The sequence below is a fragment of the Xiphias gladius genome, chromosome 10 (genome assembly GCF_016859285.1).
Source record: "Xiphias gladius isolate SHS-SW01 ecotype Sanya breed wild chromosome 10, ASM1685928v1, whole genome shotgun sequence".
In the NCBI taxonomy this organism is placed as follows: domain Eukaryota; kingdom Metazoa; phylum Chordata; class Actinopteri; order Istiophoriformes; family Xiphiidae; genus Xiphias; species Xiphias gladius.
In genome coordinates, this window is record NC_053409.1 from 4,550,398 (window position 1) to 4,576,695 (window position 26,298).

A 26,298-nucleotide genomic window follows, 5' to 3' on the forward strand; every position below is an offset into this window, starting at 1 on the left:
ATATATACTATAAAAGTGTGTGTTTTGCTAATAGTATCATAATTGTTTACTGTCCAAGATTGGATAATCAAACTTGAATGTGATGTTGCTTCAAAACTTTTTCTCTTTATTAATCTGTCTGTTCACTGCTGGTGAAGAGGTGTATAATAATTCAGGGAACTGTAAAACACAGCTATTGTTTAATTCACATTATTTTCTATGGTTGCCATGTTAACACAGCGTGCTATGGCGGCAGATGAAGAAGCTGAACCGTCATGAACTGCGGATGCAGCAACAAATATCTATGTACAGTATGTTCACAAGAGTAAGCCCCCTGCTCCCCTTGCCACTGCCAGCGTTTTTTCATTGAAAACAATGGAGGCGGTGGCAGCAACCACTTGTTGTCTGAAACACCTTAACAGCTTTTACCACAGTTTTCTGGTCATTTTTGTCACTTTTTGAAACAGACAACTGGACAATCCTGACTACTTTACACAGCCATTGGCAAGGTGTGTGGAGGTGTGAAAGTATCAGCTTTTGAACGGAGTTTGAGAGCTTTTGCTCTAACTCTGTTTTTGTTTAAACTTTTAAACTTTTAAACTTCGGAAAATGACTTCCATCTTTAGGTATTAGTTATGTCACAAGTTATATACTAAGAAAACAAAAAGAATTCAAACCCGTGTCGTTAAAAATGTAAAAAAATATCTTTATTGACTTGTGCTTTGTTTTCTGATATCAATATCAAGGAACGTTCAAAACTGTAAAGCCTAGGTCATGTTCTTTGAGATGACCTTCCATGATAATCTTGGGTTCAGTCAGTCCATGTCCATTTTATTCATGAAGCTCACTGTCTTTTCCACTCTGTATAAGTTTGCTGACCAACATTGGTTAGCTCAGTTCTCTGAGTTTGAACTTGCAATATGAAAAATGTTTTTTCGATTGGCATTTCAGCCCTGATAGCTTCTGCTGTATCCATAAGCCTGCTGGCCTCTCCACCTCCCATTAAGCATAATGCAGGTTAGAAATGCCTCTCTCAAATCGTAAGCACCTCTCAAATCCCTCAGAGACCAATAGCTGGAGTGACGGATCGGAGGCAGCGTCGGCATGGCATTTAAGGCTGCTAATGAGATAAAGCACCCGAGCTTGGCACCTCTCACCTGCTCACTACTCCTCAACCCTGCTCACTGTCATCTGTGCGGCTCAAGAGCTTTAGAGGAGAGGGCCCTGAAGTGGGGGCGATGAGCCAGCGTGGCTTTACCCCTCCCTTACCCCTTCTTGCCAGTCTCCCTCCTCTCCTGCTTCTTGCCTCAATTCCTCCCACCATTGGCACATAATTAACAGCACTGGGCTGGTTGCCCAAGTGGCCGAAGGCTATGAGTCACTCCCTAGGCCTGAAAGAATGAAGGATAAATCACCTGGGGAAGAAGGGCTAGAACTTCTCTCTCCCCTCACACCTGAGTTAATTTGGGGAGACCCTATTACTAGGCCTTTCTATTACCCTGTCCCAATGCCCTGAATTTATTTGTACCGCTCCCCCACCACCATAAAATTATAACTTTGCGTAATAATTTTTTGCTCCATGCAGTCCAACCCAAGGTTAATAGCCACCTAGCTCACTTTGAAAAGGCTGAAGGATGCTACCGCTCCAATGCTCTTCTCCTCCTCCTCCTCATGCCCCATCCTTTCATCCTCTTGTTCAGCCTGTAAAAGTAGTACAGGCAAGTGGAGTGGAAGTGCCTAGCAGGAGTTATTGTCCAGTGCGACCCCATTAACAGTCCCCAAGGTGCTGTAAGTGTCTCTCTTATGGGAGAAACTGCCATATATTGTCTGATCAAACTTTGAGACCTTTACTGTTTTACGGCATTGTGGGCCCTGAACTGCATTCAATCGAGGGCCCTCATAGAATAGATTTCCAGCAAATGAAAAGAGCTCAGTAAGGAGTTTCTATTAACTTCTTATGGATAAAAGTTTAGCTTGTTTGTTCAACTTTTACAAGTGCTGTAAAGTCTGCAAAGCTATTGATTGTGTTTTCAAGTGCAGCCAAGGCCTCAGTATTATACCAGGTCAAGGAGCTACACAAAAAGTTTTTATAGTTGAGGATTATATAGTGTTTTAGGTGTAACTCTTAACACATTCTTGGAATTTATCTTTAGCATCCTTAACCCAGATGAATCCTGAAAATATGAAATAACACAACATTTCAGTAATTTGGAACCATCGAAACCAGCAGTGATTAAGCTCAGGTGTATAGCACATTAGTGATGCAGTTTTAGTGCTGACTCAATACCTGACTTTTGGTGCTGATACCAAAACGAAACATTTTTGAGGTATATAAATATGTTTTAAAAAATATTTATATCAGAGACGGTATGATCAAGGAATAAATACAGAGCAGTATGAATTTCATCAAACAGTAGATGACAGCTTCCAGTACTTGGCCTTTTTTCACTTCTCAGTGCTACATTTTGTGACATATTTTGGTCTGTTCCAATTTTAGTATTGAGGATTGATACCAGTCCTGTTTTTTTTTTTTTTGGGCATATCTCTTTCTATTCTTGTGTATCCAAAATAGTATTAGTACTTGACAAAACAATTCTACCTCAAAGTCGAATAATTTGTTCTAGCATTTGTACTTTTCTGCACCATGCAAGCATCAGTTTTGCATCAGTTATTCAACGTTTGCACTCGTTTGCTGACTGGCTCGGCTTGGTTCAGTTGTGATGGAATTAAAAGAAAATCAAATACTTTCCACACTTATAAGATGTGCCTTTACTGAAATTATATTTAAAGGATGCAAATTTCAGATGAAACTGCATAAGATACTTCATTCCTGTCAGCAGAATGAGAAATTTGCTGGGTTAGAGGAAAAATCTATTTTTTAATATTTCTTAAAGAAATAGAACATTTTGGCAAATATGCTTAATCGTGTTCTCAGAGAGTTAGATGAGATTTTTTTCCCCTTTAAACAGAGCCAGGCTAGCTGTTTTCCTCTGCCTCCAGTGTTTATGCTAAGGTAAGTTAATTGCCCCCTAAGACTCCACCTTCCAACTTAACGCACAGCCATTCACCAAGAACATGTTTTCTAGGAAGGAAATGTTTTCCATATCGTTGCTCCCCCATTCATGAGTACCATACTGTATTTACAGTAACTGATCACTTACACATTACACAGACCAATACTAGACATGTCAAATTAGAGTACTACAGCTACAGCTAAATTATGATCTGCTGGCAAAAGTTTCCTTATAAGAAATTTCTTTTTGGAAAAAGTACACAATTAAAGGCCTTTCACAGAAAAACTCTTTTGGATAATGCAACTCATTCTCAGCCCCCTTTAGCGGGGGCCATTTGTCTTAAAAATAATATGGAATGAGCTTTTATTGATTTCCTTTTGGTTGTACCTTTTCTTCTGACTCCCCCAACATGTCATATGCCGAACTCCTAAGAATCCAGAATGACTTCTAAAAGTGTCTTCATCGTCACTTTAAAGGCCAAGTCAAGATGAAAAGTCTTCAGCCATATGAAGTTGATTGGGGGGGGTGGGAAAAACAAAGTGATGCCTGCCTTGAAATTACATTTACTGTCGTTTTAAGAGAGAAATCTTCTTTTTGGGGGAATCAGAGCAATGAGTTGAGAACTATGGTTAGTGTGTGTGTGTGTGTGGGGGGGGGGCTGCACGCAGTGTTTTTTTTAAATCCAGCTTCATTCTCAGCACATTTCTTCTTTCTGTCTCTGCTTTACTTCCAGATCCACATCATTGACTTTGATGATGAGAATAACATCATTAATAAGAATGTCCTTCTGCACCAAGCTGGGGAAATATGGCACATTGGCACCAGTCCTGCAGATAAGGCTGTGCTTACCACCTGCTATAACAAAAGTGAGTCATACTGTTTCCTTCTGTCTCTGACTGTATTCTCTGCCTCTTTATGCATATTGTTTCTCTTTCTTTTGTTTGTTTTTCTTTCTTTGTCTCTTTTTTTGCATATGCTTTATCTTTCTTTCATTTTCCTATGTATTACTTTCATCTAATGACCTTATTCTGACCTAGAGTTTAGTTGAGACTTATAACATGTAATCGGTCTTTAACAGATGTCTTCACAGGTCTGACAGTAGCAGCTTTTTGTTAGAATTCATGTACAGACATGTTCAGACTCTGATAGAATCAATACAAATGTGTAGACATGATGACCTACATGAGGGATACTAGCTGTGGCTGCAAAGTCACTGTCTGGCAGGAAAAAATCCTTGAAGGTCATCTGTGCTTTTATGTAAGGCTGTCTAATTGTACAAATCCAGACATGGTTTTTAGTTTGCTGCAGTACACGTCACAGAATTGAAAGTATAAAACAATTTATAATAGAACAATCCAAGGCAGGTAAACCTGTTGTAAACAAAATTAAGTCCTTTGGGATGTAAGTCAGTTTAGTTGACAATGGTGCACATGTCATACGTACATTCACATTTTCATACAGGATAAAAAGACATATATTATACTTAAACAATCAAGTTTTTTCACCCCAATAATCCTTTCAGTTAAGAAAGGCGTACATTGCCATAGCTTTGAAAGAAAATACTACTTTAATTTAAACGAGCAAAAGGGTGATATGGATATAGTCTTCCTCATCATTAACAAGTGTGGTAACAGATTAATCCCAATTATCCCAATTTTTGAACATGGCAAAATGTAATTGTATATTTTGGATGTATAATTAAAAATAGAACCCGATGGGTACTTTTTGAGGCTGATGCTGGTGTGAATATGTAACTGTTGGAACAATCTGATAACTTTATACAGTATATTGCCACGTAAAATAAACAAATATTTTTGTTAAAGCCCCTGATGACATTTCACAATTTCACAAGAACACAAGTACAGAGAAGAAAGCAAACTGAGAATGGTCTATTATGACCACTCAAAGATGAAGTGAATAACGTTTATCTCGTAACAACGGCACACTATGTTGGATGCAGAATGCATGAGCATATGGGCAACTGAGCAACTTTGACAATGGCCAAACTGCTATGGGCAGACGACTGGGTCAAAAGCCTCTCTGAAACAGCAAGGCCTGTGGGATGGTCCCAGTCAGCAGTGGTTAGTACCTACTGACTGTAGACAGGAGGGACAAACCACAAACTGGTGACAGGGTGATGGGGGATGTACTGGAACAAGTCGTATCTGCGGTGGCTCCACCTTGCATCATACAGGACTTAAAGGATCTGCTGCTAATGTCTTGGTGGTTGATACCACTGGGCACCTTCAGAGGTCTTCTGGAGTCCATGCCTCAGCAGACTAGAGCTGTTTTAGCGGCACGTGAACTACCAACAGCACATTAGGCAGGGGTGGTAACAATGTTTACACTCACGAGCACTTTATTAGGAACACCTAATTTATACATCTGCTTATTCATACAATTATCCAATCACCCAGTCATGTGACAGCACTGCAGTGCATAAAACAATGCTGGTACACATAAGGGGCCTTAAGTTGATGTTCTCATCAAACACCAGAATGGGGAAAAATGTGATCTCAGTGACTTTGACTGTGGCAGGATTGTTGCTGCCAGACGGACTGGTTTGACTGTTTCTGAAGCTGTTGATCTCCTGGGTTTACTTAGAATGGTGCAAAAAACAAAAAACATCCAGTGAATGGCAGTTCTGCGGACAGAAACACCTTGTTGATGAGAGGTTTTAGAGGAGAATGACCAGATGGGTTGGAGCTAACAGAAAGGCTACAATTGTGGTAAGCAGAAAAACATCTCAGAATGCACAACATGTCGAACCTTGAGGCAGATGGGATACAACAGCATAAGACCATGATGGGTTCCACTCTTGTCAGCTAAGAACAGAAATCAGAGGCTGAAGTGGGCACAGGCTGACCAAAACTGGACAGTTGAAGACTAGAAAAACATAGCCTGGTCTGATGAATCAGGATTTCTGCTAAGGTCCGATGGCAGGGTCAGGATTTAGCATCAGCAGCATGAATCCCTAGACCCAACCTGCCTTGTGTCATCGGTCCAGGATGGTGGCAGTGTAATGGTGTCGGGAATGTTTTTATGGCACACTTTGGCCCCTTAATACCAATAAATCATCATTTGAATGCCACAGCCTACCTGAGTGTTGTTGCTGACAATGATTGTCCCTTTATAGCCACAATTTACACATCTCCTAATGGCTACTTCCAGCATGAAGTGGTTTCATGAACATGACAATGAGTTCAGTGTAGTTAAGTGGCTTCTCCAGTAACCAGATGTGAATCCAATTGGGATGTGGTAGAATGGGAGATTTGAAGCATGAATGTGCAGTGGACAAATGTGCAGAAATTATGGGATGCAGTCATGTGAGCATGGACCAGAATCTCATTCTCAGAATTATAGTTATAATAATTCTCATTCTTATAATTATAGTTAATTATAAGTCACAACATTTTTGCCAGTCCACACTACTTCAAAGGGCTGTTAAAATGCTAAGACTTGGTTGTATAGTTGTGGTTAGAATTATTATTAAAGAGGGTAGTAGTTGTAACCCCCCACCCCCACCCTCCCCCTAAGCACAAACCACATACACACACACAACGCCCCATCACAGCCTCCACCGTCCTCTTTCCTTGCTCCCTTTTTTTTCTCCCACAGTCTCTCCCTCTCACCCTCTGTCTGGTGCTTTTTACATGCTTGAGTTCACAGGATGACAGCCACTCTAGAACAGGCTAAATCTCAAACAGCCAGTCACGCACTACTGCGCACACCACACACTCACACAGATACAGTATATACAGTACATACAAATATACACACATACACAAGTGCATTCCTATAACGTTTCCATACTGCCTCCCACTGGTGCTCTAATATGTGGGTAAGAAAAGGCTTTTGTTCAAGATGATTGTTTGCCTGCTTACTCCAAGTGCAAGGCTGTTTAAAACCATCAAGAGCTTGTGGACACACACCACGTTGCTATTTTAATTTGACAAATAGGCCTAATGCCTATTGTTTCATAGCCCAACGCTTGTCCACACGCTGTCAATAGCTACACCAAAAAGAAATTAGGCTCTTTTTCTTTCTGCTTTCACTTTTCGATATGCGTTATGCCCTTCAACCTCAAACTTTTATTCCAATTACTGTATCATTTCTACATTTACTCCACCGGTTCTAATTAGCAGCTCTGGCTCTGGTGTGGATATGCCAAAATAACTAATTTGTGATGTGGATTTGAAGGAGTGTAGGTATGTCACTGCATTAGCACCTGTCCACCACACACACACATACACACACACACACACACACACACTTTGGGTAAGAGTAACGGTTAAGGTTAGGCATTTAGTTGTGATGGTTAAGGTTCGGGTAAGGGGCTAAGAAATGCATTTTGTCAATGAGTTTCCTGACAACTATTGTGTGTGTGTGTGTGTGTGTGTGTTTGTGTGTGTGTGTGTGTGTGTGTGTGTGTGTGCGTGTGTTTGTGTGCGTGTGTGTGTGTGTGTGTGCGCGTGCGCGTGGGTGTGCTTGTGTTTTGTCCCCCTCCAGCCAGTGACAGCAGGGTGGTTTCCTCTGCGGCAGTATGGCGGATGCCCTCTGACTGGGAGACAGGTAGCCATGAGTCACCTGATGACACCGCCCAGAATCCCCAAACCCTGGAGCTGCTCTGTCACCTAGATGACAGTGCCCACGGCAACGTTGCCTGGTAGGTGTTGCTGAGGATCAATAGCATTTGGGCAAACAACTGTAAGAGTTACAGTACAAGTGATGCAAGTGCAATTATTGCTTTGATCCACAATAATGTGCAGTTATATTTTTGGCTCCTGTGTGTATTTGTAGGGAGCGATATTGATACTTTTTGCAGATTACAGGATATCTAATAACTAATGGGAATCCAAATAAACTACAAAGAGAAACCAGAGACACTTTGAAAGACCTTTTTGTAGTTGAGGCAGTCATATTATTCTGGCGATAAAGTGATATAAATATGACTTAAGTATCATCGTTGACATAATTATGTTTGATCAATATTGATTGTTTCCAAAGCTTTTCGCAATGTCTACTACAAGTAAATCAATACAATAACTACTATACTTTGAAAGATATGGAATATCAAAATATATTAGTTATAATCTTTTGATTAAGTGACTCTAGTTGATTAAAATAAACAATGAACCATGTTTGGACATCATAGTCACAGTACAAATACAAATAATTTTGCAAGTTTGAAAAAATAATTCAGAATTCAAGGCCGCTTACCAGTTTTTTCTGGAATTTTCAACTGCAACTCTGGGTCTTCATTAGTGGAATCTGCTTTTAAAGCTTAAAGGGAAAGAAAGCTCATCGTTGACTTTGAGTTAGTGTTGACCAACTCAAAGTTAATGTTGAGTTAGTGTTGTTGTTGATCATTACTTAACACTACCTTATATTACCTTACATTAACATTACCTCCAATTCAATTTCAGTTCAATTCAGTTCAATTTTATTTATATACCGCCAAATCATCAAAGAGGTTATCTAAGGGCACTCTTTATAGGTCTAGAATGTACTCTTTATACTTATATTTACACAGACCCCACATCCCCCCATGAGCAAGCACTTGGAAACAGCAGCAAGGAAAAACTCCCTCTTAACAGGTAGAAACTTTGAACAGAACCCATCTCCTGGTGGGCAGCCGTCTGCCTTGACCGGCTGGGTTGATTGGGGGGGGGGGTGGTCTGAGAGATAATAATATGGCTAATAATAATACTAAATATAACAATAATAATGCTAATCATAATAAGCAGTGGGTGTTGAGCAGGATCTTGGGGGCAGTAGGTGGTTTGCAGTCACTGATCCAGACTCTGCAGCACCAGGGGCAGAAATACCTGCAGAAGGCGACAGGAAGAGAGAGGATAGAGATGAGAAAGCACAAAACTATTGGAGAGAGAAGAAGCCAAGTTAGTAACAAGCATTGCTGGGCTATGAATGCATGCAGATGGGGGGTTAAAGGAGGAGAGAGGAGCTCGGTGCATCATGGGATGTCCCCCGGCAGTCTTGGCCTATAGCAGAATAACTAGATGATGGTTCAAAAGCAAGCCTGAGCCAGCCCTATCTATGCTCTATCAAAAAGGAAGGTTTTGAGCCTACTTTTAAAAGTGGAGAGGGTGTCTGCTTCCCGGACCCAAACTGGAGGTTTTGTTCCACAGGAGAGGAGCCTGGTAACTGAAGGCTCTGCCTCCCATTCTACTTTTGGAGACTCTAGCAACCACAAGTAAGCCTGCATCCTGGGAGCACAGGATTCTAGTGAGGTAAGAGGGTAGTATGAGGTCTTTAAGATATGATGGTACCTGACCATTAAGGGCTTTGCAGATGAGGAGGAGGATTTTAAATTCTATTCTGTACTTTAAAAGGAGCCAATGCAGAGGAGCTAACACAGAAGAAATATGTTCTGTTTTCCTAGTTCCTGCCAGTATTCACTTTGTAGCATTTTGGATCAGCTGGAGAGTATTTAAATATATTTTGGGACAGCCTGATAGCAAGGAATTACAAAAATCCAGCCCAGAAGTAACAAAAGCATGGACTATTTTTTCTTAGTCTTTTTGAGACAGGATGTGCCTGATTTTTGCAATGTGACATAGGTGAAATAAGGCCGTCCTTAAAGTTTGTTTTATGTGGAAGTTAAAGGACATATGCTGATCAAAGAGAACTCCAAGACTCCTAACGGTGTTGCTGGGGGCCAGGGCAATGCCATCTAGAGTAAGTATATCACTAGGTAATGTGTTTCTGAGGTGTTGGGGGCCAAGTACAATAACTTCAGTTTTGTCAAGTTGCTGGTCATCCAGGTCTTTATGTCCTTAAGGCATGCTTGAAGTTTAGCTAAATGATTGATTTCATCAGGCTTCATTGACAAATTGTGTATCATTTGCATAACAATGGAAGTGTTTCCTAATAATACTAGCTAAAGGAAGCATATATGAGGTGAATAGAACTTGTCCAAGTACAGAGCCTTATGGAACTCCATGACTAACTTTTGCGTATTTGGAGGATTTATCGTTAACGTGCACAAACTGAAATCGATCTGAAAAATAGCACTTAAACCAGCTTAGAGCGGTTCCTTTAATGCCAATTAAATCTTCCAGGTGTGTAATAGGATGTGATGGTCTATAGTGTCAAATGCAGTACTAAGATCTAACAAGACATGTACAGAGACAAGTCCTTTGTCTGATGCAGTAAGAAGGTCATTTGTAACTTCCACCAACTCTGTCTCTGTGCTATGATGCACTCTAAATCCTGACTAAGAATCCTCAAATAAACTATTATTATGTAGAAAGTCACACAACTGGTCGGCGACAGCTCTCTCAAGGATCTTAGAGAGAAAGGGAAGGTTAGATATGGGTCTATAGTTAGCTAAAACATATGGATCAAGAGTATCCTTTTTAAGAAGAAGTTTAATTACAGCTATTTTAAAGGACTGCGGTACATAGCCTGTTAATAAAGACAGATTGATTATATCTAATAAAGAGGTGATAACTAAGGGTAAAACATCCTTAAGCAGGTTAGTTGGGGTGGGGTTTAAGAAACACGTTCATGGTTTAGATGAAGACATTGTTGAAGTTAGTTGGCAAGGTCGATGGGAGAAAAACTGTCTAAGTATACATCAGGTTTTACAGCTGTTTCTAAGGTTCCTGTGTTTAAAGATAAATCGGTGCTGGTTGAGGGTAGGAGGTGGTAAATTTTGTCTCTAATAGTTAGAATTTTATCATTGAAGAAGCTCATGAAGTCATCACTACTGAGACCTATAGGAATACATGGATCTATAGAGCTATGACTCTGTCAGCCTGGCTACAGTGCTGAAGAGAAACCTGGGGATTTTTTTATTTTCCTCTATTAAAGATGAGTAATAGGCCGCTCTGGCATTACATAGGGCCTTCTTGTGTGTTTTAAGACTATCATGCCAGGCTAAAGGGGATTATTCCAGTTTAGTAGAACGCCATTTCCTTTCAAGATTTCATGTAGTTTTGCTTTAATATGCGGGTTTGGGAGTTAAACCATGGAGCTAACCTCCTTTGGTTTATTATCTTCTTTTTTAGAGGGGCAATAGAGTCGAGTGTCATTCTCATTGAGCCTGCAGCACTATCGACAAGATGATCAATTTGGGAGGGACTAAATTGAAAATACGAGTCCTCTTTTATATTGTAACATGGCACTGAATTCAGTGCTGATGGAATCAGTTCCTTAAATTTAGCTACAGCACTGTCAGATAGACATCTAGTAATGACATTTTTGCCTAAAGGTGTGTAGTCCAGTAACAGGAATTCAAAAGTTATTAAATAATAGTCCGATAAAAGAGGATTCAGCAGAAAGACAATAAATGTTCAATTTCGATGCCATAAGTCAGAACAAGGTCGAGGGTGTGGTTAAAACAGTGAGTGGGTTTATTTACACTCTGAGCGAAGCCAATTGAATGTAATAATGAGATAAACACGGTACTAAGGCTATCATTATCAACGTCTTCATGAATGTTAAAATCGCCTACTATAATTAGTTTCATCCGTACTAAAACTAAACTTGAATTTAAAAAAAATCTGAGAAATCAGATATAAATTCAGTGTATGGGCCAGGAGCGCGGTACACTATAACAAATAGAATAAGCTTCATCATCCATCTCTCTCTCTCTCTCTCTCTCTCTCTCTGTATCTCTTCTCCCAATGGGTAGTTTAATTTTTTGGTTTAGACTATTGTCTGGCCTACATCTCAGATTGGAGACATGGCCCGATCCCTTTGTCTTAAAGTCGGAGCCCCTGTGCACAATGTCTCACTATAACTCACCGCCTATGAGAATGGAAATCAATGGTCATTCCGATTTTTAGTCCACTGTTCATCAGCTGCCTCATGATTACTATCAGTTTTAGAGGTGTCAATCAGTTAGTGTGATGCATACTGTAGCTGGTGTCTGCGAAGCAGAGATAAAGATGGAGAGGGAGTGGGGATGATAGAGAGAGAAAGATGGAGGGAAGCTTGCAGCGCGTGTGTGTATGTGTGTGTGTGTGTGTGTGTGTGGTGGGGGGTTTGGGGGAAACTTCGTGTGTGTTTTGTGCTTGTGTGGAAAAGGGAGGGCTTTGTATATGCGAATGTGTGGGGGTGCATCCATGTATGTGTACTGTATATGTGTGTGTGTATGTCAGAGGGTAGGTCAAACAAGGCTGCTGGGTGAAGATTGATGGCTCTAGGCTCTACCATCTTAACACCCTGAGAGCTGTAACCCTCACAAGGGCACCACATTCTGTGTGTGTGTGTGTGTGTGTGTGTGTGTGTGTGTGTGTGTGTGTGTGTGTGTGTGTGTGTGTGTGTGTGTGTGTGTGTGTGTGTGTGTGTGTGTGTGTGGTTGGTGGGAGTGCACTGGGCGCTGTGAAGCCTGTAGAGTATGCTGTGCACTATTGGCTTTCTTAGATGGATGGCTTTGGTCTACTGCCCACTCCCATTTCTCCATCTCACATATAAACACACAGGCACACACACACACACTTATTCCCACTCACTATGGCAGGTGAAAAGGGTCACAGAGGACAAGAGGCACGTACATACGCTCTTGTGATTATTTACCAAGTCCCACGTGTGTTTGTATGTGGGTGTGATTAGTACAACTCAGCCATGCAGACGCACATGCGTGCGCTTGTGTGATTCCTAACAGACAGGTGTGCATGTTTACGTATGCGTGTGTGCATCATGCAACTCCGTGTGAACACGCACAAGCTTTTGCGTGTGTAACTCTTATTGGTCAAGCTTCATCTATACTCTTCAACCGAGAGGAACCCAGAAAACTAAATCATTGTTGTTTTTATCTGTTTTTTTTTCATTTATGAAGCTTTATTTTACTTTTTATGTTTGTATGTATGATTTTCCATCTTGTAGTTACTATAATAATGATTTGGTGAAACCATTTAAATGATGATATCGGACCGACGCTATTTTAGGAATAATTCTAATGTATCTCACCTTGTACATGGTCAGATAGTTTAGTAATTCATGTTACACAAAAGTGTTTGCACTGCAATGTGTTTCAAGGATAAAAAATGAAAAGCCAATTTTGTTTAAAAGAAAGTTGGAAAACTGCCTATGATGAGCCCTGGCAACCAGACTTCTCCTTCATAAAAAAGCAGAATATTGAGTTATAACTGGTGGTGTCATTTTCAGGCGATTTAATGAAGGTAAACACAATGAACAGCCGTGCATAACGGCTCTGCGCTCTGGTGCGGGACTTCTCAGAGGCAGCGGATTTAACAACATATCCATCCTGCTGCCTTCACATGCTGCGGGGATTTCATGAACTGAAGGAAAAGCTTTTCATACAGTATAAAGCAGTGTGGACCGCAGATACTGTAACTCACCCACATTCATTCATAGATTAATGTAGACTGATTTACTGACTTTCCTGCTCTATCCACATTAAACATTATTTTTTGTATCGATTTTTGATGGAGAGTGTTAATTGAAATAAATTATTTAAATTTTGAGCATTACTTGTTGCAAATAAAAAAACAAGTTACTTACTTTGAGGGGAATGTTGATAATAGTTCTCTTCTGCATGTAGGATGATGGAAAACTCTAATTAGACAACTATGATGAACATTTTCTATGAATGAAGAAAACGTGTTCGACAGCGGTTTCGAACCGCCAACGTTATATCATTATGATGAATTACACACAGACGCATATACATACACACGTTGGACTTTTAGTAAATAATCACAAAAGCGTATGTACATGCATCTCGTCCTCCATGACCCTTTTCACCCCAGATACACTCACTCTGATAAAACTAGCAGCTTGCGCCTCTGTGAGTAAGTTTATGTGTGTGTGTGCATGTTTGTGTGTGTAAGCAGACAAAGAGTAAAGAGGTTGGAGTTTGTTTTCTTATGAGACTTTTGTCTGTGTCATGTGTGTCTTAGCTCACCTGCTCATGTATATTTGTGTCCGCTGTAGCGTGTCTGCCCATGTGTAGCCTGCATTCTTCATGGGTGTGTTTACCAATTGCTGGTGTCCCTCCACTCACACTAAAAATAACCCTCTCTCCGTCCTTCAAATCCCCTTATTGTTTGGGTAGGCAAACATTTGAGCCTCTGCCCTGTTGTGAAGCATGCTCTGAATGGAAATATCGGCAGAATACACCCAACAAGACGGAGCTAAACAGAGCTAGGAAAAAGTCTGTTTTTTTTTTGGTGTTTGGCTGTTTTTTCCTTGTTCTTATTCTCCTCACACTTGGTTTTGATTGAGAGCCGTGCCAATTGAGCAAATCGAATCCCGTAGAGCCATTTGAGCCAATCAGGGCCCTAGGTGGGAATGGTAAAGCACAAAAGGCAACAAGGTTGATTTTCTCAAATCGGGTCTGACAGGAGGGGATAGGAGGTGTTTGTGTGTGTGATTTTGTGTGTTTGTGGACATACGCATGAATGCAACCATGTGTATTATGTGTGATCATTGCAAGTGAAAGGCTGTCTGTCTTTGCAGTCTTTCATCCGAAAGTCTGGCCACATATATGTGTCTTGTATCCTGTAATGTGATAGCATCTGCTTTTTGTTTATGTTTTGTCTAGTCATGTAAAGTGTGTATATGAGTGTGATGGCCACATTCTTTGTGATCACAAATAATTTGTAAGTGCTGGTCAAAAAAAATCTTGGTGAAGTTCAGGCAAGTGTCAGGTGCATTAAAGGATAATTACAATTTAATAAAAGTTGGAAATTACTTTCATAGTTTTGTCCATCATTCTGTCTGTAATAGCACAAATAGCACACAGTTCAGATTTGATATAATTTTATTTGAATCCCAACCTACAGTGCATTCAGATTCTGGAAGTTTTTCCCATCTCCACACAGGATATCTGGAGCTCAGCCCAAAGTGACCATCGGGTTCCTGGTCACCACTTTTACCAAGGCCCTCCTCCCCTTATTGTTAAGTTTGGCTGGACGGCCAGCTCTAGGAAGAGTCCTGGTTGTTCTAAACTTCTGCCATTTAAGAATTATAGAGGCCACTGTGCTCTTGCGAACCTTCAATGCAGCAGATTTTTTTTGTAGCCTTCCCCAGATATGTGCCTAAACACAATCCCGTCTCTGATCTCTGCAGTCAGTTCCTTTGACCTCATGGCTTGGTTTTTGCTCTTAAATGCATTGTCAGCTGTGAAACCTTATATAGACACGTGTGTGCCTTTCCAAAGCATGTCCAATCAAATGAATTTACCACAAATGGACTCCAATCAAGGTATAGAAACATCTGAAAGTTGATCAAGAGAAATTGGAGGAACCTGAGCTAAATGTCAAGTGTCATAGCAAAGGGTCGTAATACTTATGTCAATGTACCTATCTACTTATGTGATATTTCAGTTTTTACTTTTTAATAAATTTGCAAAAATTTCTGAAATTCTGTTTTCGCTTTGACATTATGGGGTAACGAGTGTAGACTAACGAGAGAAAAAAATTTTTTTTTTTAAGTTTAAGCATAAGATTGCAACATAACAAAAAGTGAAAAAAAAGAAGGGGATGGAATACTTTCCGAATGCATTGTAGTATTGAATCTACTTATTAAATCAGAATACTTCTGAATCTTTTATCTAATCTAATTAGGTTTAGCTTTCAAATTTTGCAAGTAAGTAATAACTAACTAAAATAGAGAGATCTCTATTCACTCACTGTTGCTGTCAAATGAAAACCATGTCTTCAAATGTGGTGTTTTTGAATTTTTAATATGAACTGATGGATTGATTGGGTTTAGAATTCTCATGGTTTTTAAGCTAAATAAACCAGTTAAAACCCCATTGAATTAACTAAAAATTGCACTTCAGCAAAGCTGAGAGCAGATTTTCTTAACTCATGAAAAGTTGATGTTTTGCAGAGGGCAGAAAGTATTTTGACTGGCAGCCTAAATAATGTTCACAGCCTGTAGCTACATCCTGAAAATAGGATGAGTAGCAGAAGATAAGAAATGTTTATGTCCCTGACACGTTGAAATAACGGCTTTTTTTCCTCACAAACAATCTTTGGCCTAGTACAGATACCTGCTTTAGGAGAGCATGTGCTGCCAGGGATAGAGATGGGATTCAATAGCATTTTATCAAATCTGAATCCAGTTCTGAATCCGCTTATTGAATCCGAATCCTTTCGATTACCTAGTAAAATCTTTTTAAGTGGTTTGTTTGGTGGGGAATGAAGACCTCTATTAGTTTAAAAAAATGACAAATTTCAACCATTTTCTGTAACAAAGGATATAACTCAATATTTAAGAATCTAGCTTCTTCTAATCATGTTAATAACACAATTGGTAATTTTAATTGTGATTTAGGGACCAATTACCAGACAAGCATGGCATTTGACATTTATTTAACTAATATATAAATTAAAGTAATTAATACCAAACCTAAACCATGGACATTCTACTGTGCTGAATGGTTGTAGGGCTTTCACTGCATATTTTGTCACTGCTCTGTGACATTCATTAACTCAGTCTTAACTCATTTTTCCTTTTGCTGCGAGGGAAAACGGTATTTACTCCTCAGTGGGGAGCTGTGCTGCAGCTGCAGAAGCCATAGAAGCTTAAGTCAAAGCAACACATTGAATATATTATTCAGTGAATAGCAATTAAATTTAAAAAAAAAAAACAGATTTTGCATGTACAGTGCACTTAATTTTACCTTAAGGCAAACTTGTTGTTATACTGTTTCAGGTCACAGAATCTTACGGGTCACAGAATACAGTGTAACACCAGCAAGGCAAGTACTTGTCCTTCTGAAGTCATCAAAAAGTTCTTACTTTAACATGCCGGATGGTAGATAAATAGTTAAACAAAGGGCTTGACATTCGTCCTGCAGATACTTCATTTTAAAGTTGTTTTTTTGACTTTGGAATGTTTAAACTGCTCTGCCATTTACATCTACATTTTCACTGAGTTATCACATTTATATACATCATCATTCTTTTTCTATCCTTTGCTGATGCCTGTAGTGTCAGAGAGAGGGGAAAAAGAGAATTAATTAAAGAGAGAATGTGAATGAAAGATTCAAGAAGGTATTTGTTGGCGGCAGAGCTAATATCGGATGGAACCAGATTCAGGGCTCCAGACTAACTTTTCCACTAGTAGCACTGGTGCAACCAACTTTTTTAGTTCATTACACCAGCTCATGATTTGGTTGCACTCTTTTTTTGTTTTGTGAATGGGAGTTCCTCTTTTGCTATGCTATAGGCAGTGTTGAACTTGATGACCATTTCATTCTCAAACGCTGCGCAACTATTCACATCTAACCGCTGAAAATAACCGGGGAGTTGCTCAGTGTTTTAGGTCATGCATCAGTCCCAGCAGGTTTTGTATTTTTTACCGTCGAGCAACTTCAAAGTTTAAAGGTTAAACTGTGTTGACCTGGTGACAAGTTTAGAGTTGCCTGCAATGGACGGGCCACATTGGCTACAATGCACACATGTTTGCTAAAAATTTAAAGCCCTAATGTTTTGCTCTTTGCTAATATACGAGAGATTAAAGGTTCGATAAGAGATGAATTAATGTTAGAGTTTAGTAAATCTAGGTATTTTGCCAACCAGGAACCGGTCTTGTGTTGAAGTCTGTTTCCGTCAAAGTGTTCGCCCTCCCCTTCAAATAGTGTTTCTTATATCATTTCTCATTGGGGTTAAGATAGGTTTGGGTATAGGTTTAACCTCACAGACTGGTTAAGGTAAGGAAAAACAAAAAAATGGTGGAGAAACAGACTTCGACACAGCACCAGAACCAAAATGGAACCTATTATCTGAACCCAACGCTAGACTCATCATGTTAATTGCTGAGATCTGGGAATATGATAGCATCACTACAACAAACTTTGACCTACCATACTCAGCACTGGGTGTGCAAAGTTTTCCTTTGCAGTTACTGGCTTTTTTTGGTGTGTTCATTTGGTTGGACTCACAAATTAAGTGGGTTAGATAATCTGGCTAAACTGTTTTTGATCATCTGACTGTCTTTGCAGCTTCAGATTTTTTGTAGTAAAATCGCTCTGTTCGCAGATATCAGCAGTTGCTTTAGTGAGTACATTGTTATCATAACCATGTAAAGAATACCCACATTATAATACATAGTGATTATCCTTTATCTTCAACCATCACCACTACAAACATAATGCCACATTGAAAAATAGCCACCTTCTGAACAACTAAAATTCAGCAGTTCTCACAAACTGCAGCGCACACACACACATACATACACTACCCTTGGTGTCACTGTATCCATGCTAAAATCTCATCCAGAAGGAGGAAAGACACACATAAATATGCTGTGTTTGTGTTGGTTGTCGGTTTTGTATATGAGGGCCTGGGATTAAACTCATATGGCTGCAAAGTGCACCAAAGTGGGGGAACAATCTGATGAGTGATAGACAAAGAGAGAGACAGAGAGAGAGACAGAGAAGTGCATCTGTGTCCCAGACTTGGAGACAACCCCCCATAGCTCTCCCCAACAGTATTTACTTGCCATGCCAGTAGCCAGTGAGCTCAAGATCAAATGCACATAACTTATATTATTAATAGGAGAGGAAGGCAATATGAGATACTGTACACCTTACTGTCTCTGCCTCTCCCTCCCTCTATTGCATGAATTAATTGATACTATGGGAAAGCATACAGTGTGTAAATCCCAAAGGGGTGCGTATATTTTAAGTGGTCCTATGGTGTGCTGATGTATGTGTTTCGGAATGTGCGTGTGAGAGAAGGAGAGGTGGTGTCTGGTATCCTGCAGTCATCATCTATAAGGTCTATGTGCTGCACTGAAATATCCCACCAAGCTGTGTCCGTGTACACTCATATTAATCATATTGTGGAGACATACATCGATGAGCCTCAACATTAAAACTGGTAACTGGCTTTAATGTTGTGGGTGATCGTTGTAAATCTATTCACACAAACACATTATGGGGTAAACTATTACATTTTAGGGATGGTTTCGGTTAAGGTTAGAGTAAGTGTTAGGGTTAGGCATGTTGTGGTTATGATTAGATTCTGATTTTTTCAGTTCTATTGTAATACAATACTCACATGCCATATGTTAACTGAAGAGTTGTCGGCCGCTGTAATCATTCCTCCTGTTTATACTGGCCATGAAGCAATCCTTTTTATGGTGTACCTTCACTGTAGAAATGGGTGACAAAATCTAGAATCCTTGTTCTGTGCAAAAACAAACTCTTAAGATTTTTCTGAAGCTAATATGAGACCATAGACTGAATTAGTCAGATCAACTTGGCTTCCAAATTTCCAGCTTTTTAGCATGAAATTACACAGACAGTATATCCTTATAGGGACAAAACACAGGCAATATACCTGGGACTCAGTGATGAATAATTTGAAAATCATATTTGGGATTTGAATGAGTGCAGTTTTCAGATGGCAAGAGCCACAATTTTAACAAAGCTCTAATTCAGCATATTAAAGACGTCTCATCAAGCTAACTCAGGCTAAAAGAGAAAAAGATAATTACTGAGCAACTGTCAATTTCTCCTTATAAAACGACAGCTGTCAACATTAAATTTATTCAGCTGTAGCTAAGCAACGTTACAAGCTGGCCAGACTATAAAGCTTAGTTACTTTCTGGGAAATATGCACTCTGTATTCCCATGCCAACACTATTTGCACTTGGCCTAAGATGTTTTTTTACAAGGAAGGAAACAACTGTGTAATGCTTGACAAACAATCTAGCTTTAGCTGGTTGCATCATGTTATTTTCAGGTGGCAGATAGTGAACAGTTGTTGGAATCTTCCAATTTTAATTGTATCACCTTAACAGCTCTGTATTGGGCTAGGAGTTAGCTTGTCCTGTCAGTCTGTGGACCTAACTCTAGTTAAAGCATTTAAGTGCAGAGCTGTGAACTACGTTGTTAGGGCTTGCCTTTTGGGTATTAAAAACAACATCAAAAGTGACCTACCAGCACTTTGTCACTTTGCCATAACTGGACGTTGCCATGAATTTAGTACTACTTTTGAATGTCATAATAATTACTGAAAAATTTTAAGTATGCCACTTGTTTTTATGTACACCATACCAATTTAATGTCTCATTATGTGTAGGCTAAATTTGCCACAAATACAGGTCAGGAGTTCATTTTATAGGAAATATTGTCATAAATATAATCATTATTAAAATCGCAATGGCAATATAGGTCAGAAAAAACAGTTAGGTGTTTCCTTTAATCAATTATCCTTAAGTATATGTACATACACATACAACTACCAGAACAAAGACAGACTTTGGCTAACTCAGACTGTTGAAGTCTCATATTAGCTTCAGCTGTTCCTTAGAATGCATTTATGCATATAATGAGGATTGTGTAGTCGTATCAGGATGTGAATGCTTCACAGCAGAGTGATTACAGCAACCAGTAACTCATTTAACATACATATGGTCGTGTGAGTAATTTATTAAGATAGACTTGAAAAAATCCAAACCTGTCGATGTGGTCTCCAGGCAATTAATGCAATCTCCTCATAAATGACAAAAATAAGATTGCGTGGTGTATGTATCTGTACATCTCAAAAGCCCACGACTTCCTGCTCTTCAGGACAGTAAAAGCTGTCCTTCAGCAGCAAACAGTTTACGGCCCTTATAAACACAGCTCCTCTCCCCCTTATCTTCCGCCCTCCCTTATTCCCTCCCTCACTCTATCCTTCTCCTCACTCCACCTTTCTAATTGGACTATGCATATTTGAAGCTTGGATTAAATCCAAAATCAAAGTTAAACTTTGTTTTCCTTCCTTTCCTCTGTAATTTCTTTTATCTCTTGCTAGCACTCTCACCTTCTATGACACACGCTCTCTGTGAAACACTGACATTTTCGCTGCCACTTAAAATTGACAAATGAGTCCAAGGAAATGGAGTTGTCTAATTGATGAACTCTTTAAATAAATGGCATAATTTTGTAAACCTGTAATGACAGCAACTTTCGAGCTGTGACGGACTCACGTCCGCACCTCCCTGACATTTTACTTCCTTTAACCCAGATTAGACACAGATTTTTTTTTTCCATTTGCAGAAAAGTCAAACTAAATTGAAACCTTAACAAGCATATAGCAGCTTTTCCAGGCCAAGGTTATGTTTAACTTATTGCCGGTTCTCGGACTGCTCTGACATATTGCTTTTGAAGTCGATACAACTCAAAGTTAAAAGCAATGCTTTCTGACTGGGTTTTGTCCTCTTTATTATACCATATAGTTGTGTCTGCCTACATTTAGCTGCTAAACCTATCCAAACTAAGAACAAACAACAAGAGCATACAAATGATCCAATTAACACCAAGGGAATTTTAAATCATCAATTTGAGTTCCAGCACGTCATGTATGGTTAGGTCCCTAAGGTTTGTGCACAGAACACATACTTAAAGTAAAGCAAAGTGGAGAATCAAAACTCAAAGAGGCATTCAGTGCGGAATCTATACTGTGCAGAAAGTAGTATGTAGAAAGGAATCAAAGCAGTTATGCAGTTAAAGCTACCACTTCTTTAACAACAGTGAGAAAACCGTGTATCCCACTATTGTGTTTAAACACTAGATTGACAGAATTGAGCTGCTAGATTTGCCAGTAATTACTCAGTTTTATGCTATTGTCAATTTCTTGGCAAAGTAATGACACATAATTCACACATTTTTTGCAGAACTTTATTATGCTGAAATCATGTAACATAAGAAACACAACTACACAGCGTCCTCTGGCTGGTGATTACACTGACTCCACAGTCTGGCTTACAGAGGCTCACTAAATGGGAAAGGATTGAATAGTAACAAACGAAATGTATTTGGAGTCATACAAAATTAGACATTTATAGAGAACTAGGGGAAGATATAGAAATACTGAAAAATCTGACTTTCAGGAAGTCATCCAGGAATAATAAAACATTTCGGTAAATATCCTTTTTTGCTTTTTTTTCTGAGAGTGAAATGAGATGATCAATATCAAAATCCCAGTACGTTTGTGCAGCATATCTGGGTATAGCACAGGTTGCTAGATACAGTCAGTGAGCACAGGTTTTGGCTTTGGTTGCTATACAAGTGCAGTGACACCAAACATGGTAGCCTCACTCTGACAACAAGACTTTAGGAAGCTGCACACAGTCACTACACCCAGTATTTGTTCCCTAAGAAATAGTTCCAGGACATAACTCACTGAGAATCCACAAATTGTAATTTTTACATTTATTTTTATGTATGGGTTAAATTAATGCGATACATTGTTCTACAGTGTGTTAATAAGTCAGCTTTGGAGTGTTAACAGGCATTAAAAAAAAAATGGACAGAGCTCGGCTAGCTATGGTAAGCTAGAATAAACTATAAAAAAAAAATGACAGTTGCGTCATTCTCAGCTGTACTTTATGTTTAGTGCTAATTAGCAAATGCTAGCCTGCTAACACGCTTAACTAAGATAGTAAACATGGTAAACATAATACCTGATTAACATCAGCATGGTACTATCGTCATTGTGAGCATATTAGCATGCTGACATTAGCATTTAGTTCAAAGCACTGTTGTGCCTGAGTACAGCCTCACAGAGCCGCCAGCATGGCTATAGACTTTCAGTCTCTTTTGATAATCTTCAACAAATCTGATGAAAAAAACCAAAGCCAACAATGAATATATCTTACTGACAAAGTATAGTGTATGTATCCAAAGCCCGATATACAGTGCATTTGGAAAGTATTAAGACCTTTTCACTTTTATTTTCATTTTGTTATGTTGCAGCCTCATGCTAAAAAAAAACAAAAACCCTCAATCTACACTCAATACCCCATAATGACAAACAGAATTTAAGAAATTTCTGTAAATTTATTTAAAAGGAAAAATGAAATTATCACATTGATATAAGCATTCAGACCCTTTGCTATGACACTTTTAAACTCAGGTGCCTCCCATTTCTTGTTATCATCTTTGAGATGTTTCTACACCTTGGATGGTAAATGTGGTAAATTCAGTTGATTGGACAGGCACAAACTGGTCTATATAAGGTCTCACAGCTGACAATGCATATCAGAGTAAAAACCAAGCCATAAGGTCAAAGGAACTGCCTGCAGAGCTCAGAGAAAAGGTTGTGTTGAGGCACAGATCTGGGGAAGGCTACAAAAACATTTCTGCTTCATTGAAGATTCCCAAGAGCACAGTGGTCTCCATGATACTTCAGTGGAAGAAGTTTGGAACAACCAGGACTCTTCCTAGTGCTGGCCACCTGGCCAAACTGAGCAATTGGGGTCAAAGTAACCAAGAACCCAGTGGTCACTCTGGCTGAGCTCCAGAAATCTTGTGTGGAGATGGGAGAAACTTCCAGCAGGCCAACCAAATCTAAGCATCATGTCAGGTTTCCTCCAGACATTACGCTTAGAATTGAGGCCAACAAGTTTGGTATTGGTTTCATCAGACTAGAGAATCTTGTTTCTCACAGTCTGAAAAACCTTTATTGTGCTTTTTTTTGCAAACTTTCACTGAGAATAGGCTTTCCTGGCCACTCTGCCATAAAACCCAGATTGGTGGAATGTTGCAGTGATGGTTGACTTTCTGGAAGTTTCTCCCATTTTAGCATAAAGCTGCAACATAACAATGTGAAAAAGCGAAGAGGTCTGAATAATTTCCAAATGCATTATATCTTATTCTTCTGTGCCACATTGTTTACCAAAAACTATTAAAAAGACATGAATGAAACACACTTTGTCATGGCCCAGGCAGGGAGGACTGAAACACAGACGTGTATGAAAGCAGGTAGATGCAATGAAGGTACTTTAATGATGGAAATAATAGGCTTACAGTCAGATGGGTGAACACGGTAGCAGGCAGATATCCAGGTAAGCAGGCAATAGGGAGAAACAAACTTGAGGAACACAACCAGGAACAAAACAGCACATGAAGAACACAAGAAATAACACACAGATGAACTGAGAGGAGTGAGGGGAACACAGGCTAAATACTCCAGGGAGGCGAGGGTAATTTGGGTGGGGCAGGGAATCACAAAGGCAGGAAACACACTACGGCAGGAAGCCAAACAGTCAACATACACACAAGGTAATAGATTTCAAAATAAAACACGACGCACAAATGAACTCACTCAGGGGCAGATCGTGACACACTGTTGCAGGGGGTGACATGTTCCTTCATTACCATGAACATGGCCACAGTAGTTTATTTATTTTTAAATTAATCCAACATGCATGTGTCCTGCTGCTGGAAATGAGTTTGAGTAAAATTTGCTCAACACCTTAGTGCCCAGCTGTTGTAGAAAATTACTGAGCCTTTTTTTAAATACCTGACCATTTATTTGTCACCTGTGTCACAAACAAGGTAGGGAAGTCTGAAAGTATCGAGAGACAGACTACCCTATTGTTTTGGTTTTAGTCTTTAATGGAATTTGGTGATAATAGGAAAAATATAGAAGAACCATCCTTAACCTTTAACCTGTAAAATGCTTAACATTTTATAATTGTTATAATCTCCTTTTTGATACTATACATGCAGGATACATGAATCCATAAATCTTCAAGCATTCCCAAAAAATGATCTGGAAATGTATACAGATGTTTGAAGTCAGTTAAGCCTTGCTGTATTTAGTAGGCATGTGATATCTGACCAATAAGCTTCATTCCCCTATATCTGCATCATGATTAGTCTGTATGTATGCTTGACCAACATCTGGATTCTAATTGACTCTGTGTGTGTGTGTGTGTGTGTGTGTGTGTGTGTGTGTGTGTGTGTGTGTGTGTGTGTGTGTGTGTGTGTGTGTGTGTGTGTGTGTGTTTGTGTGTTTGTGTGTGTGTGTTTACAGTGTGCTGTGGGAGCCCATGGGTGACGGCAAGCATGTGATTTCATTGGCTGATAACCATTTACTACTCTGGGACCTGCAGGAGAGCTCCACACAGGCCACGGTAAGACACACACATGCATGTGCACGCACACACTGTAAACTACAGTACATAGTACTACAGTACATAGGCACACACACCATATCACACAATAGTTAACTCATTAACCACCATATCATCTTGGTGTTATCAGACTGAAACATCCGTGTCCACAATTCATTTTGTCTCAAACACTTGCGCACCTAGACACACACACACACACACACACACACACACACACACACACACACACACACACACACACACACACACACACACACACACACACACACAAACAAACGTACACACACACAAACAAACGTACACACACGTACAGTCTCTGGTCAGTTTCTAAGCTGTTACACTTATTCTGGTCAAGTCTCTCACACCGTAATACTAATATTCTTATTTAATAAGTATAGGAAAAGTATTACACTGTATCTGTTTTCAGAGTTCACTGAAGTAGTGTTGCCGGTGTTATACATTGCGCTTCACATAAAACATATGGAAACTGCACTACATGGCCAAATGTATGTGACCCTTGGAACATTATACCCAAATGTGGTAGTTGAACATATCATTCAAAAATCATGGGCATTCATTCTAAAACCATTAATATGCTGCAAGTAGTCATTTCCACCAAGGAACTTTCCCAGGGGACCAAGAACCTTTTAAGGAACTAAGAAATTTTACCTGCGTTTCAATCAGAGGACCCAGGGACTGAACTTAATGCCTGTATGATAGTTCTTAGTGCCAAAAAACCCTGCTCCTGAGTTAGTACTTTTAGGTGGTTTAGGAACTATCATGGTGGAATTTGCAGGGTTGAACATAGCGAGGGACAAGTTGAGGGACATGCATTTCTTGTTGTTTATTAAGGTTAAAAAAAGTTGTTTCGTCAGCTTCCCAACTAGTTTGAAAAAAGAGCGGGATACAGATAGAGAGTGTTTGAACAAGCTGAAAGCGCAGAAACAAGGAGCAAGTGAAGGAGAAAAATAAAACGTTATTTGATTTGTTTGTGATTACTTTCTTTTATGTTTTTAAATCTCTCACTGCTCTAATTGGCCTAATCTTCACTGTTCTTCAGATGCAGTGGTAACACAGGAATGCGCAAAATGGACATGGTATTTCCCAGTTGGGGTCAGGGTTCTGTGCAGGCAAGTGAAATTCTACCAAATCAAACTGGGAAAACCATTTCGGCTGTACTCTATTTATATACAGTATATTATATGTTGAGCATCTCAAAGAATCCTTGATAGGGATGCATATTTTACATAATTCCTACATACATTACAGTAATGAATTTTACATTTACGAATCAAACATCTTCAAACATGTTACTGCATATATATGCACTGCATATTCACACTGAGGTGAAAAATCTGGTTAGGTAAAACCCATTCAAAATGTACGGAGTCAAGTTTTACATTATTTACATTTTTTATTGGGGCACTATAATGGAATGTACCTCAAT

At 39.4% G+C, this 26,298-nt stretch overlaps 1 protein-coding gene across 1 annotated transcript in view; it reads left to right on the plus strand.

Moving 5' to 3' along the window:
* eipr1 (EARP complex and GARP complex interacting protein 1) overlaps positions 1 to 26,298 on the plus strand; it is a 71,990-nt gene that overhangs the window by 8,553 nt on the left and 37,139 nt on the right. Inside the window, exons 3-5 of the mRNA XM_040137433.1 lie at positions 3,727 to 3,859; positions 7,503 to 7,659; positions 24,752 to 24,851. Coding sequence (XP_039993367.1) covers positions 3,727 to 3,859; positions 7,503 to 7,659; positions 24,752 to 24,851 — 390 coding nt within the window. The remainder of the gene's footprint in view (positions 1 to 3,726; positions 3,860 to 7,502; positions 7,660 to 24,751; positions 24,852 to 26,298) is intronic.